At 38.5% G+C, this 17,882-nt stretch overlaps 2 protein-coding genes across 4 annotated transcripts in view; both read right to left on the bottom strand.

Annotated features, from left to right (window-relative positions):
* LOC102791333 (rho guanine nucleotide exchange factor TIAM1) overlaps positions 1–10,331 on the bottom strand; it is a 40,414-nt gene extending 30,083 nt beyond the window's left edge. Inside the window, exon 1 of one of the 2 annotated variants that reach the window (XM_006796591.3) lies at positions 10,195–10,331. The gene's annotated coding sequence lies outside the window, so the exon portion shown is untranslated. Of the gene's footprint in view, positions 1–1,897; positions 2,034–10,194 lie in introns of those variants that run through there. The other variant, XM_035910268.2, reaches the window with a different exon arrangement.
* Positions 10,332–10,891: 560 nt separating this feature from the next.
* Positions 10,892–17,882, bottom strand: part of LOC102790582 (SR-related and CTD-associated factor 4-like) — a 30,103-nt gene continuing 23,112 nt past the window's right edge. For both annotated transcript variants that reach the window (XM_006796589.3, XM_006796590.3), the window contains exons 17-18: positions 12,110–12,248; positions 10,892–11,892 (exon numbers count right to left, since the gene is read on the bottom strand). In XM_006796589.3, coding sequence (XP_006796652.2) covers positions 11,462–11,892; positions 12,110–12,248 — 570 coding nt within the window. In that variant the 3' untranslated portion in view covers positions 10,892–11,461. The remainder of the gene's footprint in view (positions 11,893–12,109; positions 12,249–17,882) is intronic.

Here is a 17,882-nt window from a genome sequence, read left to right as displayed (position 1 = left end):
GACTTTACTATACAATTTAAACACAACGAGGAAATTTGACGCCGATCGTATCTGTGAAAACAGCCCATGAAGTCATTCCCAAGCTCCACCTCCACCACAACACCCCTGAAGCTCCCGGGTCCCCACTGTGTTGCATTGTGCAGTGAGGCAGAACTGAGCACAGTCCTGACACACATGACTACACAAAGCTTGGTTGAAATCTGTCGACTTCCTCCAAACATCCCTGATTACAATTTCCAGCACAAGCCTCCTTTATCAGCCTGTGGCATGTCACTTAGAAAGTCAAATTTCAGGTAAAGTACAGCACCTCCACCCATTAAGTCTCGTATATTAATGGATATTGAAGGATTTTTTTTTTTTGACTGCACCTTAGGTTACATTTACTGACAGCAGATACAATGTACTTTCGCAAAGCTCAGTGGGATGTAAATGGTGTTTATTATGACAGCCCAGCAGTAATTCAATCTCATGGAGGCATCAAAGTATGCTTCTATTTTTAAAGACTGTGGGATGTCGCACAAATTCCACCGATGTTAGGTTCATTTTTATTTTTATAAACAGTTGTATACTTGCTTTTCTAAATGCTATAGAAGAAAAAAGTGCATATGTATATATTATTCTTACCCTAGCTCAGGTTTATAAGTAAACTGAATAGCAAACCCAACATTCTGCGACTACCAGGAAACAAAATACCTGCAATCGTAAGTACATGCTCCAGTCCCTTTGAAAGGTAACAAAGTTTTATGCACATAAAACTGCAAAGTGAAAATAATTTGAGTTGTGGCAGAGCAAGTTCCAGCATGCTGAATTCTGCCTCATATAGTTCAGTTGAAATCTTATGAGCTTAGTATCTGAAATACCACATGATCTCAGATGAACTCTTAGCCTGTAAATCTACAATATAACCCTTGTTTCATGGCACACGGTAATAACTTTTAATTAAGTGAAGCTTATCGCATAAGAATGCGCAAACCAATCAGTGGTTGTTTTCCTCTGCTGAGAATAATTTTGTTAAGACAAATTTAGACTGAGGACACTGCATGTCATTTTTGTATCAAGCTTTTAACAGGAACTCAGAGTTTGTGTTTTTCGAAGCCTGCTTTTCTCCAATCACAACAGGAGCATCATCAAGATTTACCAGCCTGAAGGCCAGAATCTGACCCCCTGTCCTGCTAAGCCGTGAACAGTCAATACATTACCATAACTATAACACCAGATGACCATTTCTCGCCCTCTCCCCACTGCAGGAGTCACAACCAGCTTTCAAGCACAAAGTTCGGGTTTTAAATGAACTCACAACGTAAAGCCCCCCCCCACTCCCCCCGTGATGCGCTCTGGGAATTCTCCTTGGCTTTGGACATCTCTCACATTTGCAATTCATCATCTCCCTTTGTCAGCATCACAAACCTGCCACCACCACCACTGCTTTGTCATTACAATGACACAGACACAGGGTGCATTGTTTGCATCTAGGAGTGAAGTGGATAACACAATGCCTTACTGCCTAAAGTTTGCAATACACAGGATTACTACAGGTACATACACTGAGGAATACCCACTTTTAAAGGCTGCGGGGCCTCAGGGTATGGTTACAACTTAATATAATATTAAATTGCTGGAAGAATGGGAATGCAAAAACGAGTGGAGACTAATGAGAATATTGCAGTCAAAGCTAATAAATCCTGAAATTACACATCTCAGGAGGGAACAATATGGTTCATGGTTCAATTTAACTACTGAAACCTACCAGAAAATGTGGGACACTTGAACTGCTGATATTTAGCAACTCTTTTAGAAAGTAGGAAGCTTGACAGTAAAGAGCCATTTGCCTTTTCTATCTCCTAACCAACTATCAAACACGCAGCATGGCACAGAAAATGCACAACTACTGACTTACCTTAATGTTGTCATGGAAGTTATAATTCTACTCTTCTTCCAATTAAATCTGATGCACCAATAAGAAGGATATTTCAAAATATAAATGAGGTGATGATTGGTATTCCTCCTACAAGTCCACAGAAGACTGACTCCTGTATCCAAGGATGAGTTGAAGAACTGAGGGAGAGAGGGAGTGCCGTTTGTACCCCCTCCCCTTCTCCAGCTGACTCTTTCACACTCTTTACTCCCCCCCCCCCTTGTTGCTCCCTCTTCACTCTATAATTCCAACCCCCTAAACTACAAACAGGAATGCGTGTTCCCTCCCTCTCCTCCTCTATAATTGCCCCTCCACTCCCTTTAAGGAAGCATGATATTTACACTATATGCTGCAGAACGGTTTATTGGGAACAAACTAATGGGACAGAGAACAGTCAGATTCAGGCTTGTTTTGCTCATTTTTGATTTTGATCAGAAGCCTAAAAGTACATTTCACCTTCATTTTGCCAAAGATAAAGGGGACTGAAGATTTGTTACAATAAAATTCTGGAAAATGAAATTAATGTGTGCCTCAAAGCCAATGAAGGCTGAAAAGGTCACAGTTATTCTGTTGCAGTTTGTAATTTGGTATATTCACTGACAGCCCACAATGCACTTGTGAATGTGAGAGAGGCAGGACTTGCTGTTGTCATAGCACCAGTGATGTCGTGTGGCTTTCACATCAGCAGTGACAGAGGTGCGGGATTCATTTTGAAATGACGGAACCGGCAGAGGACGCGGGGACAGAGAAACGATAGGACAGGGGAGCGAGGGCAGAGCAGTGTCTGCTCGGCTGCAGCCTGCATCATGCGCCTCAGAAGCAGCTTTGCATGCACACTGAACTGAACTGAACACGCCCCAAGCTAGCTGAGAGCATAGACACCCTAACGGTCACAGAGAGAAGAGGCATAGAGTTTACAGAGCTTAGTGTGTCTAGAAAGAGTCCAGAGATTGGTGGGATGAATTGACATGTCTAGACTTTTGGATGATTATGACAAAAAACTTAAAAAACTAAAAAAAAAAAAATTAAAAAAAAAAGGGGGGGGGGGGGGGTGGCCCTACAGTGTCGTCATACTGGCTTCCTCTTCTACCAAGGTTATGCCACTAATATTAAAAAAATAATAATAATGATAATAAACATAACCACCAAGTTTTAATCACAGAGAAAAATATCTCTAGCATGCAAAAGCATAACCTGTAATTTGTCAGCATTAGACACACAAATTGTATCATGTGGCACTAATTGTTTTTCCAATTAGCAAACAATTAGGTGGAATTTGATCTTGAAAAGATCTCAGTACACATGACACACTAGGGATGTTATTATGAGAGTACTGCTTAAAAACAACGGGCCATCAAACCCAACCCGCACATCCCAATACAAATCTAAAGTTACTTTTCAAATAAACAACATCGGAGAATAAAATTAAAGTTTAATAAATTTGTGTTACATGAGATGAGATTGGAGTTACTCCCTGCCCCCAAAAAAGAAAAAAAAAAATGAATAAGACAGCATTGCAATAAATGCATCCATCAGTGAAATGTAGGCTAATGCTGAATCCTCCTCTGCTGTCACCACAGGCATTTCAGAAATGTAGACTGCTTGCATGGAGCTCAGATAAACAAAATACTCTGCTTTCTCATCACTGGCACAAGGCTATTAAAACCAGCGCTGCCTGCACTCAATTTGGATGCTGATTGAATTGGACATCCAATACATTGACAGGACATTCAATACCGCTGGAGCAATTTGGCAGGTGAGACTACGGGTACAGATCCACAACAGCACTTCAGACTGCTGATGCTGTGCAGGTGTCACAACCAACCACAATCAATGCCAATCACCTTCAGCCATAGCAAGGAGAAGAAAAAAATCAGCTGAAGGCAAAGTAATCACAGGAATACTTTTGTGAGGATATAGTTAAGTTCAAGATCAGACTGACAGAGTAGAAACATGTATTGGATGTTCAACAAAACAGAGCTGGATTCAGGTAGTAAGGAAGCCCCTGACTCTTCACCCCCTTTTAAATTTATCTACACCCCCTTTAATTTGTGTCTTAACTTTGCCAGTAAAACAGGGGATGCTGTCACCACAAGGCTTCGCAGCGGGGGTGGTGTTAGTAATGAGCTGTGCTTTGTCTTCAACAAAAAAACAAAAAAAAACAATCTCATTTAAATTGGAGAATGGCTTCCCCAAGGTGGGTTTTGAATGTGATTGCAAAGACAATGAGTTTTTTTGGGCAGGATTTTTAATTTTTTTTTATAACTGCTATAACTGTTACTCGGTCACATAAATTCTAATTTCTTCCGTAGTGAGGTTGTTGATTCCTCAAGCCATTGCAAAAGTCAGTGTCGTTTTTTCAAGGCAAAATATACCCAACATGTCTAATTAGCCAAATCAAACCGCTGCTCCCCACAACAGCTTTAAATAAAGGTCAGTTAATAATTGACGACACTTGCTTTATTATAGCAATTCTGAATGGACCATGAAGTGGTGCGTCATTCAACGTGATGTAGCTTTGAAGTTAAAGTCACCATCATTTTGCATTAATACTTTTGCAACCAAAAGCATTACTGGTCACACAAAAAACTCATTTCCATGAAGGGCCATGCAAGCTTACGTAGCTTGTTATTATTAGGTTGCAGTAGTAGTATGACTTCCTGACTAGGCCTAAAATTTAATGGCAAAGCCTGCCATTCAGCAGCATCTGCAATATTATACGAAATGCTAAACAAATTGAGTATAATGAAACTATGGATGTGTATTGAAAACAGCAACCACTACAAACTACAAAGCCAAGATACCTTCTTGTCTTACACCAATTATTGTCTTCCTTCAAATAGACACGGATGAGTTTTACCCACAATTGAAGATGTTGAATCAACAACTCTGAAAAATACAAACTGTTCACACATCACGCTGGGTCTAATACTATATGCAGGATTTGGTTCAACCACCAAATTGACATTAACATTGAAAAGAACATCCATCACCACGAGGGTTTAAGTGTTTGTCTTATTTTGTTGAAGGTCTCCTCAATCACGCCAAACCCCCTCCCTCATCCGTGCCCTTCTGTGGATCCATTGTACTGAAGAGGAGCACTATGTACGAATGATATCTAAAGAGAAAAAAAGGCAACTGTTACGCAAGACATGAAAGCAGCAAGCCCAGCCTGGATAGAGATCATTAGTGGAGGATCCAGTGGTCTCCAGCGGAGAGTTGTCTCTCAAGAGTCGACTTCAAAGACGCTGGTATAGAGAGAGAAATAATTTAGAGTGTAAAGAAAACGCTGGAACTGATTGGTTGGGATTGATCCTATACAGCATAGGTGGCTCCCCAATATTAGTTATTAAAAGATGCCAGTAATATTTTAAAGTGTCTTTATAAACTGCTCTGTAGAGTCTCATACATACTAAGCTAGTTACACAAAGCATATACAGTTGTGCCTATAAAACGTGTAAGCTTGTGTAAATGTTTTAAATACATTCTGGTAGCTTTCAAAAAATAATCAGAATATCATTTAATATGTCTATTATATCATAAAAGATAAAAAAAAAATATAGGCAAAAACAATAGCAACTGGTTAGCTGAAACATGCAAATTATTTATATTTTAAATGTATAAATCTGTTTAAAAGTCAAGTAATTATCTAAAATCTACCTTTCTCTTAACTAGATGCATTTAAAAACACCAATAACGACATAAAGCACTTGTACTTTATGTGACCTGGACTTATGTTACCACATTTTAGCACAGATTAACTTCCATGGGACCAAATAAATGTTTTTTGAGGGAGCTTTGAAAGCATATCCTTGGCAACCAATTGTTTTTGTATGCCGGTGAAAGCGCATTCGACGCAGATTCAAACCGAGGCAAGCAAAAAAGGGCTCTGAAAAGTTTTTTTTGTGACCAATGTTGTGTTAAAGTTAGCTCAACTCCCATCACCCCAAAGTGACTCATAGCCTCAGCAGTTTTGTGCACTTAGTATCTATTATTCATCCTAAACCACAAGGCTGTATCAGCCACGTGAAGCTGATGATCATCGCCATGTGCATTTTTGACAGCTGGTCACACGTTTCTGCTCACAGCTCAGAAATAGAAAGAACACAGCTTTAACACGATGTTTAAATACTCATTTATCTTTCCAAAAGCCATTGCGGAAAACATGTACTACAGGTGCTACTGAATACTGCATGTACACAATAATATCCCACTAACAAGGTAATAATGTTCTGAAGCTCTTGTTTGCTGTGAAGTTGATTTGACAAAGAAGCACAATGTTATTCATGCCGTCTTTGAGAATGTTAATTTAGGTCTGTAATAATTTATGAGAAGCCTGCGTTTTCATTGTGCTTAGAGGTCAGGCTTACAGTCATACAAAATGCCTCTGCAGCACTTTCGAAGCTAAAACTTAGGAAGTTAAAGTCCTTTGGTTTTCTTGCTTTCGAAGCTTAGTGGAATACAACACAAGTTTCTCTCACAGTATATGGAGTGCATCACAGTTACACTGATGTGCAGCACTGCTGGAGGCGTTGTCCTCTGGAAGCATCTGGGATCAAATCTTGGCAAGCCCTTTAGATGCTTCTCGAGATAATGCAAACTGTCAGCATATTAGGAATTCAACATAACAGACATTTCATAGCCAGGAATACATGGCGACTTCCTGAGAATCTGTGTTAAATTAGAAAAACACGAAAGACCTTTCGAAATGCGTGTGATATGAAGACACGGGGTTCAAAGGTTGTTTCAAGTACAATGCTTAAGATTTAGAATAAAATCACTACACGTGTAGCAAACAATGAGCAACATTCTTAACCATCCTAAGATGGATATTAATAATATTCTCTAATGGAGACGGATGTCCTGTCAGGAGAAACGAGGGAATGCCGAACTCTCGTCTGCCACACCGTATTACATGGATGTAAACAGAAGTGGATTGGAAAGCATGGCTGTCCTTAATTAATCTACTCAAAACTGTCGTACTAAACATTTTGGGATCAACGGATTAAAAAAAATGGATAACCTCACCCGTGCATATGGCTGCAATGTGAAATATGTCTTAGTCTGTTATAAAAATCTGTCGGTCCATGGAGTATTAGAGCGCATAATTCTCACAAGATAAATCTGGCAACCAGCATCTGAAGACCACATTTATCACAAGACTCTGGACAGCAGAGTTTGCAGCTGCAACATCAATGTTACACAATAGTGTCAGATCACAAAAAAAAATTGTGTATAACAACGTGATTCAAGTTTTACCTTAAACTTCAAAACATTAAACGTTCAGTTATGAAAAACAGAAGGCAAGCAAATTCTCACATTTGACAAACTAGAAATGACAAAAAAAATTTACCTTTCAACAAGAATTAAAATGATATATCCATGTTCAGAGTTGTTGGTTTCCCATTTGATTCTCATTCAGAGTCAATGGATCAATCAAGTGCTGATCAGTAGTTCTACCATTAAATATTTGGGGAGCTTGGACTCTGCTAAAGCAAGTAGGATACTGAAAGAAACTCACAACTCCATGTAAGCCAGGAGTTTGTTCAGATGCTTTACAATTCTTGCGAGCAATGTGCAATTAGGAATATAGAGGTGGTTGTTTTATTGCCAAAAGCTAATAAGCAGCGTAATGGCTGTTAGTAATATTTTCCTGCGTGTACATGGCGCTGAGGCTTTAGCTCAACTCAATACTCTCATTGTAATACCTACAATCAGCGGCTTAGCAGTATAAAATAAGTTTCCTTTTGGAAAGGATTTCCAGCTCTGTGGTTGTGGTCTAACTTCTGTAATTAATATTTCCACAACACGCCTCCTCTTCTTACTCGCTGACTGTTTAAACGCATTGTTTGAAAAGCCAACACTAGGATACCAGTGATCTAACAAAAATCCAGCCGTGGTTGTGAAGTTACAATTCAAACCACTGTAATGCAAAAGGTAGTAGCAAGTTTACATTTCAGTGAATGGTTGGCGTTAGTATGATCACACTGATCTCTGTATGTTATTCACTTGGCACTAAGCAAAAAACACTAGACTGCCTTCAGTATTTACTTTGCACCAATTTGCAAATGAATGAAGAGTTATGTGCAAGTGGGATGGAAATGAATAATTCAAAAAGAGCACTTATGAGGGTTAGATTATGCGCATCTCGAGAAATCAACTTTGCTTGGTAGTACATTTCTGTACACGCATGAAGAACAAAGTCATGGATTGTACCAAAAGCCAACAAATTACCATAAAACTGTGCAGGGATTCTTTCATGAGCAGAGTTGTTGGACTGCTTCATGCTGGTCTAACATTTGAGATCTTTGAGATGCAAAGTTAACAACTGTTGACGCAAGCCAGAGGGGAGAAATGTTAAGTGCAACTTTACAACAAAAATAAGGGGGCAGAGAAAGGGTGAGGTCTCTGTGCAGGCATGTCATACATGCAGCTTGCACTCAAGTTACCACCTCGAAGGAAACCCTGAGGCCAAGCTGCTGGATGCTCATAAAGATGGTCGTTTGATTTCCGTGGTTCTCCACTTTCATTGTTATGGAAAGGTTCTGTAAACACTGGAAGAATACCTTCCAAACATATGTAGGGAAACCTGCTCCTTTTTAAGCTTTTAGGCCATCCACAAATAGGTGCTCACCATAACAAACCAAACAACCCCCCAAAATGTGCAGGATCTTTTAAATATTGAGATAACTCAAGAAATATTGGGAATTTTAACTAAAAACTACTGTGTGAAGAAACAAAACTCAAAGGGCACCCACCTTATTCCTTTTGAAGGTATGCTGAACAGACCTGTGGCGTTTAAATCCATCCACAATGACTTCTATGAACATTTAAAGATACATTTTTTCTTCTGTCACCTTTGAAACTGACTTAATTCCAAAGACAGACATGAACAGTGTTGTTTATCATCATGTAACAGGGCAAAAAAAGAAGCGCATAATTTGCATTGAAAACTAGCACTGTGGTATTTAAATCAAGTTTCCCCTTCCTGATACCTTTCATCTCTAAATGTATGCCTGGTGTGGTTTGGGCTTGTTTTATTGGATGTCATTCAGCATTTTTTTGATACCTGAAAACTAGTTGATCCGTTTTTTTCCTCCTCTTTAATACTTGCTACAACTTGAAGACTGCATTTGCATGTGGATCTGCAGCATGTATGTGCTTATAAGCTGTCGTGGCAATTGTGAATTTAAGTGTACTTCACAAACCCTGGATGTTCAAAGGTTCAGCTGCACATCAAGTGACGCAACAACACATCACTGTTAGCCATCCTGTTACTGTAACTTCAGTCTTTATAAAAGTTATTTTCCGCTGTGTATTGTAACAGTTAAGATGTTATTGCTGGTATTATCTTTACAAGTGCTTCCATCACTTGCACAGTAGGCAATGTCTTGGCTCCCAAGCTGCTGACTAAGAAGCTGCATCACAACCAAATAGGGTGAGATATTTTTTTATGAGCCCGTGTTTCTCCTGATAGCATGAACTGCAAAAACACGTTGACTAGTAGTAAATTAATAGTAATCACTATCTATCTATTTTCTCTCCATATATATGAAATCTGATGCGGCTACAGACCTACACAGTGACAAGACAGGAAGTAACACTTTCAGCAGCAGTCTATGGCAGTGACGCTGCAACAAACGTGACATAAGGTCATTGGAGTACACAAATGAGCTGCCGCTTTTCAGTTGAGTCACCTGCATACAGTCTGTTTACTAAGGTGTAGTCTCATTACACCAACAAACAGCGCTGGATCAGTGATGTGCTGTGCTTCATGCAACAATGTACCGCACTCAAATCACACGCTTCTTATTTTCGAAACTGTCCAAATGACCACGGAGGTGCTCCAAAACCTGCAAGGTGTCAAGGCGGGCATCTTGCCCGCTCTGCACGTCTTGCATAATTTGTTCGTGCTGATGCATTCATACACTGGGCTCGAACGGCTGGACATGCATGTTAACCCAGCTGCGTGTCTCCCATCATTCAGGCACAGCACATGACTGTTTGCACCCCCAAAACAACCGAGGTGAGACTGAATTATTGGGCATCAGATGCACAACACTCCGCGCACAAAAAAAGCCGCATCTTGCCCGGCTCGACTGCTGGACCGCACCGCCAGCTTCAGTGCGGCAGCGTCTGTCACCTCCGATAAACTTGTATGATTGAGTGATGCGATCATGCGTGGAGACGGCGCTAGGACCACGCGGGAGTTTGATCGGATATCGAGCCGATTTTTCCTTCTAATGATGCGGACGGCGTGGTAAGCCGGGTCTCCTTACCTGTCTCCGGCTCGGTCATGATTTGCCCGCTTGCGCTCTAACATTGAAATCCCCATGTTTCACACACCGGTAATGCCCATCCATGTCTCACTATCCAGTCGCTTCTCCAAGGTCTGCCTGTCCACGGACCATGCGTGTTGTTTCCACACCGCTGAGAGGGGCGGAGCCCACGGTCCTTGGAGACGGAGTACAAGTGGATCATGAGAATGCCACTTATGTTTTCTCACAGCCAATCGGCTGTGCAGCTTCGAATTGACGTCCAGCGACTTTGTCCACTAAATGTTTTGGTGTACAAAAAGAAAATAATAAGAACCGGAGACCATAAAAAAAGATCTTTGCGCATTTCTCCTTATTGCAAAATGCTTGCGCGTCTAGCGCCTGGAGGTCTTTCTGTGTAAGCAAATCTATGCGAGGTGATACGTGATGGAGACTGAACTCGGTTTAAGCAGTGTAAGCAACCATCAGTCATTATCACTGTCGAGATTTCATAGCTAAAATCTGCAAATTCGTGACCAGTTGTAATAAGACAGGCGCCAAGGTATGAAACAAACTCCTTTAAAACAAATATCACAATATCACTGCGTGCGCCTTTCTAAAGGTTCCTGAAATTTCTGTTATGTTAAAACCCCTCATGCAGGACAATTTATTAACAAAATAAGTTTGATCAACACAAATACATCACATGATCAAATGGCAGTAACTCTTTAATATTCACTCCACATGATCCTACAAGGTGTGACCTTAGGAAACAGGGTGTACTCTACCCTCTACTGGCAGGAATGAAATATTCTTCACACGACAACCTTTTTTTTCTCCATGTGAAGACTTAAATATCAACGTAGTACAAAGGCAGTCTACTAAAAACAAAATACCAAAAATGTTATATAATTTTCTTCCATACACAAAACTCTGATAAAGGAATATGCTCAAAAATACAGACATTGCCTTTGTTTGTACCTGCACCTACCAATTAAAGACTCAACCATAAACTCCACAACTTTTAGGTATACAAAAAAAAAAAAACCCCAGCTACAAGCAATTACATTATTTACAGCAACAAATCTCTTGGTTGATGAACTTAAAGAAGTTGGTATCACATCACAAAATAGTGTATTCCTTTTCATTTTGGACGCTAGGAAAGGGATCTGGTGCAGTGACAATTTGAAACAGTTTTTTTAATGCACCACTCACAGATAACAGCAGTCTTTGTCACAGTGGTTCCACATAAACCCCGGTCCTTTCCATAGGTTCATTAGTCCTCTTGCATTTACCACCTCCCTCTGTGAAAAGGTGGACACCCAAATCCAGGCCTCCCATTTCGGAACTGCCTTCCTTCCCTGTCATTTATGCTCTCGGGTCCCATGGAAGGATGTCGATGGAAAGGGGGACCGCGAGGAGGGAACGGCATGGGCATTCTGAACCTGTCTGATGGAAACATGGGTCCTCCTGGAATCATCTGCGGGGGCATTTGTGGCATGCTTGGAGGTGAGAGGAAAGGAGGCATATGAGGATTTGTCATGCAGGGAGGCGGTTGCAGAGGTGGCATACCCGGGCTGTGTCCCTGCATGATAGCAGGGCTCGGCAGGGTCATTACTGGTGATGTGGGATGCCCCAGCTGGTTGGCAGTCATGACATCAAGAGAAGCACCTTTCTTTCCTTTAGGATCTTCTGTGGATATCTCTGGAGATTTTATACTTCCTGTTGCAAAAGAGTTTAAGATAAGGTTGTACTGATTTTCAAACAGAAATGAAGTATAATTGCAGCAGGGAAAAAAAAGAGAAAACATTTAAAGAAATGCAGCATAGATCTGACTATATTTTTACTAAATTTAAACACAATCTACTTTGACTGCCTCTGAATCTTAGGTTTAGATAACAGATTTTAAAATCCATAGCATTTAGCGAAGATTTCTCACCGGCTGCCAACTTTATTGGATCAAACTCTGTGGGGATGAAAGGAACTCCTGCTGGAGGCATGGATGTAGGAGATAGCATAATAGGGCTTGGGAAGACAGACGAACTTCCGATGAGTTCTGTCTGTTGAACTGGTGGTAACTGGAAGACAAAGAAATATAATGGTATCCTTAAAATTAATGTAAATGAAAAAGATAATCTTCCTGATGTGACCTTAAAGATTTTTTTTTTAATTCAATTCAATTTTACGTGTATAGCGCCAAATCACAACAACAGTCACCACAAGGTACTTGCTGTTATATGGTAAAGACTCTACAATAATAGAGAGAAAACCCAACAATCAAACGATTCCCTTTAAGCAAGCACTTGGTAATAGCGTGAAGGAAACACTCCCTTTAACAGGAAGCAACATCTGATTCTGGTTCAGCATCTTCTGATTCCATAGCATAATGTTGCTCATTGATAACACCCACTGGTATTCTTTTGGTGTCATTTGAAAAAAAAAAGTTTTTAATTGGTATTTTATTTTACAGCATTGCTCAAAGTTTTCATTAATCCGCAGAAAACGGAGTTCTCTGCTGCTAATCACACAATATCAAACTGAAATAAACATTAAAGCTGTTGCAAAAGGTTAAAAGGTCGGCATGTGGCAGATGTCCACAGATCAACAAGAGGCTAACACCTTCACCTTGCAAAGTAGATTGCACAGTAGATTTAAGCGCTGTATTTGTTTATTTGCGATACAATTTTTGAAATTGCACCAACGTTTGGTCAGGTACCAGTAATATATGACTTTTATGTCTTTAAATCTGCTAAAATTCATCTCAGTCTGATTTATGATCAAAGATATGAAAGGCATCAAAGTGTGCCATGTTGACCTTTAGGCAATCATTTACAAGTCATTTTAAGAGGAATCAGTCTCATAAAACTTTACCAGAAAACAGAATAACTTGGTTATGTGACACTGATTACAAAGAAAAAGACCACCACTTCTAAGAATGTGAACGAACTGAACTTTAAAGGGCATGGCATTTAAAAAAGGTTTTAGTTAAGAAGTTCAGGTTCTAGACAAATGTTTTACTTTCAGGTCATTTTTTACTGAACTGAACCACTAGGACCTCGGATACCTACCTTTTCCATACATGACAGCAGCTCTATATATATTTTTATAAAGTTTTTCATTCACTTTCAGTATTCGAGGTTTGAAGTTGCATTTGTCTCTACATACCCTAAAACACACACCTCTGAACCGGCATAAACAAAAACGTCAGATAGGACACTTTTGCCAGACTGAACAGTTCAATCATCTCACTTACTTTTAAGAGAATTGTATTACATTTTACTTTAAACATACTTTAAGAAGTTTATAGTGCAGTAAATAAAAATCAAATAAAGGTTGCATGGCAGATGTCTTCTTTGACAACACAATTATTATGTAGGAGTAATGGATAATAGTTACTGATTTGTGAATAATTGCAAATGAATAACTTGAGCTTATATTACAGTTTTATACTACAGTATATTTCTAACTAAATCGTCAGCTCATTCTTTTTCTTTAGACAATATTTTCTTAAAATATATCACAAAATTTGGGTTAACTTGAAAAAGATGATGTTGGATGTAAAAATTAGATCAGAGGTCAAATGTAACACGATATTTGGATGCAAACTATAATGGGAGATTTAGAATCCCAAAATGTTGTCAGTGCAAACAAAGGCAGCAGAACTGTAAACACAGATATAAAGATAAAAAACATTTTATGAAAGCTGACCTAATAAAAGCTTGACCTTATTTGACCTTGAAGAGAGGTCAGAGTAACACGATATTTAAAAATCCCAAATATATTTTCCTTTATATTTATATGTTGTCAACGTAAACAATGGCAGTTAGAAATACAGTTTTATATAGCTCTATACAGCACTATTGTCACTTTGGGCTTTTGATCACTTTATTGACCTTGAAGGAGAGGTCAAAGGTCAATGTGACATGATATTTTAAATCTGTATAAGGTACTTTCTGTATGTACACTTGTAAGAATCATAGTTTCTAGCTTGTCAGGTCATAAGGCTTTATTCAATGAATGACTTTATTTGTCTTTTTAAAATATAAAGTAACAAAGTCCAGTTTGAATAAAAGCCGCACAACAATAGCTCAAAATAGTTAGGGAAAGGACTAAACATTAAATATGTCCAGGAGTTTGACCTGAGAAAGGTTTTTTTTACTCCAGCACTTGTCTACTTAGTGAAGCATTGTAAACAGTGCTCATCACAAGGTCAGAAATAGGGAAAAACAAAAAAATTACAAAATAGGGTCAAATAAGTAACATAGAGCAACCCAAACAGACAAACACTGTACCTCTATGACACAGACCGAGAGCTTACTGTAGTATCATGGATATCACTGAACTGCCTTTCAGATCATAGAACTTTTAATTGTATTCAGTTGCAGGAAAATATTTGTGAAGCCTTTGGTATTAACATGATTTCTGTATTGATTACACATGAAAAGGTCCGATGTTCTTCTTAATGGATGAACAACTATAAGTTAAAATACACTTCTGTAAACTTCCAGTTTTGTGCATTTCTATTATGCTTCCTCTAAAATCCTGTGAATGTTATGTGTGAGCTATGGTTTACATTTTTCATCATCTCTGCATAGTAATATAGGGCTGCCTTTCACTCTATGACAGCTGGGATACACTCCAGGTTCCCACAACCCCAAATTGGATAAGCAGAAGAAAATGGATGAATCCCCAAAGTTTCATCTTCCCCTTTCATTTTAAAATAAAAGAATACACGTTTTATGAAATTTAAGTTCATATGAAATATCTGAAGTATACATTGCTACTAGCAACAAAATTAATATCTTTCTAAAATAAAAATACTATAGAAAAAAGTTATATTACAATGTTTATCTATATAATTCATGAGAATTATTTATTTAATAACAAAAATTTAAAAAATTAACTAAATTACCATTTATTATTTTAGGTGTGACTACATTATCTTAAAGTATAACAATACATAATAATAAGGAACATTTTTATGATGCTACGTTTGCTGTATGAATGCATCCTCAGGTAATTTAGTTTAGATACAGTATTGTTACAGTATTGTACTGAGTATTAAGGCAGCCCTTATCTGTTTACTATTTGTTTCACACTTTACATTTTGTTGTTTTCACTGAATTCAGGGTGTTTGGGATAACCGACATGCTGAAAAGTGAAGCTCTTGCCAATCAGATGTTTTTAAAATGGTATTGCATGGTGGGTCAGAATCTGATGCTATTTTTCTGCCTTCATAATTTTATTAAATCTGACAAGATCACTGGCTGAAATTAAATGCCAAACCATGACAGAGCCTCCACAGTATGTTAGAGGTTGCTGTAGGCATTCACTGTTGCACCCATCTCCCGATATAATATAAAGATTTTACATTTGGATTCATTCATAAAACTGAGTTTCAGTTCAGTTCTTGTTTAATTTGGCATAGCTCACCCCTTTCTGCCCATTTCCCGTCCTTAAAAATGGCTTCTTGACAGCCATCCTTCAACTAAGACCACATATGAGTCTTTGGTAAGCACATGAATCAGTTGAAGGCCCAGATGCATCTCTTAGGTCTTGTGTCAGGTCTTTCCTGGATTGTTTTCCTGTTTCTTAAGGACATGACTTTCTGACACTGTTCATCTGCTGTAGATTTTAAAGCCTGCCTCTTCTTCTTACCTCTTCTTGTCCAGTTTCCTCAAAATATTTAAGAGCATATTGCATTATATCAATACATGCCAAATTTCTGGCTACAGGCTCTTTGGAATTAAGGTTGGTGGCAAAAAATACAATTTCATGCCAGTCAGACTGCGTCACCTTTGGAATTTTCCATTGATTCAATTACAGAAATGGGAATAATTTCCATTGAATATGACAAACTGCAAGTAACACAGTCTCTAAATATATAATTTCAAGTTGGTTCTGTTATATGTACACAACACTGGATCGTTCACTGAGTTCTTTTTTATGCTTTAATGATTCTTGAATCAGTGTTAGGTGACACATTTAAAAAAAAAAGAAAGTCCTGTGAAAATGGTCAGGTACAAGGACTGGACTGAAAATGAGCAAAAAAGCAGAAGGTTGTCCAAAGCAAAACTTTGAAAGACCTCCAGCCTGGAGAACTAGACCTGGACTTTTGCACAGTACTATATATATCTTAAGAATAAGATTAAAATCAATAGACGTCCTATTTTTGTTTAGTTTTCAACTACAGGAAAGAATTTCAATAATTCCATCTGCAAACCTAAATTCATGCAAGTTATGCTTGTGACCCCTTGAATGCACGATAATCACTGATCAGTAAATCAGTGAACACATGAGGTTAAAAGGCTAGCAAATGCTGCAGATTGATCACTATTTGTTTCTGCCCAGACATTCTCTCCTTGGCGCCACGGAAACTGGAGAACAAATCTTGATGCTTGTATAGAATACAATATGCTGCTCACCCTTCTTTGCGACTTCCTAATATCAGGACAACTATTACACACAAACACAGAAATATTTAGATTCATGTGTTAAAAATTAAGCTGTAACCTCTGATGTGCACTCGTTAAAACAATCTTCTTTAGATGTAAATCTTAAATATGTCATGAATGTCGTCAGTAACTCACAGGAATTGCCAATTAATCATTCGTCACATATTTAATGATTCTCATAATGCCACCACTATGAATTACATTTGGAGACAACTACACATGCGCGTCTTTTTTTAAATTTAGATATATTATTAAACAATATGTGGCAACCATATCACCGTATCCCTGTTTTAAAGTCTTAATGTTCATAAATTCATGAGGTTATCTGTAGCCAGAAGTCACAGAAGAGGTTAGCAAGGTGGATCCATGTATCGTGCACACACTCTGATTAGTACCAAACAGAAAATACTACAATTTCAATAACAAAGACTGAAGCACAAACAGGTTGCTGTCCATCTGGCTAAACAGCAAGCAGTAATATTTGTCAGATAGCATACATGGTCGAGAACTCTGTGATTCACTTGAGAAGAGATGAAGCTTGGCACATAGCTGCTAGCCACAGCTACTGTGACACAAGTATAAACAGATAACTAATAAAAATAATGCCATCTGTACAGTTTTTATGTAGGTGTAGTTTAGCTACCAGGACTGACCAGTACCTTACTGTAAACTTATTTTTTAAAGTTGGCCATTTAAACATGGAAGTCTATGAGGACTGACTCACTGCTTGAACCAACCTCAAGTGGCCACTTGAGGAAATGCAGTTCTAACCACCTTCATATTAACTGCACGTTGCAGCACCCACAGTTTCCACATGTCGGTTGTATGATGTACATTGACAACAAAAATGCAAAGCATTTGGAATATTGTAATATCTCCATTGATTACTCATGAAATGTGATCTGATCTTGAGCCTAATCACAATTATTGAAAAAGAATCTGACTAAACTAATAACTAAAAGTAACAGTAAATTAGTAACCACAGTTGTACTTCTCATATCTTTACTGAGCATACTAAATAATAATTCAAATTGCAGGCTGAAAAAAATTATTTCAATACCTGTGCTGCCAACTTCTCCAAGAGACACTTAAAATGGGAGAAGTGGCACAGTGGGTGGCCTGCAAAAATCTCACCAAGAGCAGCATTCACACTTTCCAGATAATGATATATAACAGATGATGGTTGGTATTAATAATATTTTTCTGTAGGTAGCTGAGAAGAATTTCCAGCTTTCTGGATACAGGTTTAGAGGGGGG

The sequence above is a fragment of the Neolamprologus brichardi genome, chromosome 14, assembly GCF_056152115.1.
Source record: "Neolamprologus brichardi isolate AB-2024 chromosome 14, ASM5615211v1, whole genome shotgun sequence".
Taxonomy (NCBI): domain Eukaryota; kingdom Metazoa; phylum Chordata; class Actinopteri; order Cichliformes; family Cichlidae; genus Neolamprologus; species Neolamprologus brichardi.
This window is presented reverse-complemented; position numbering and strand designations above follow the sequence as displayed.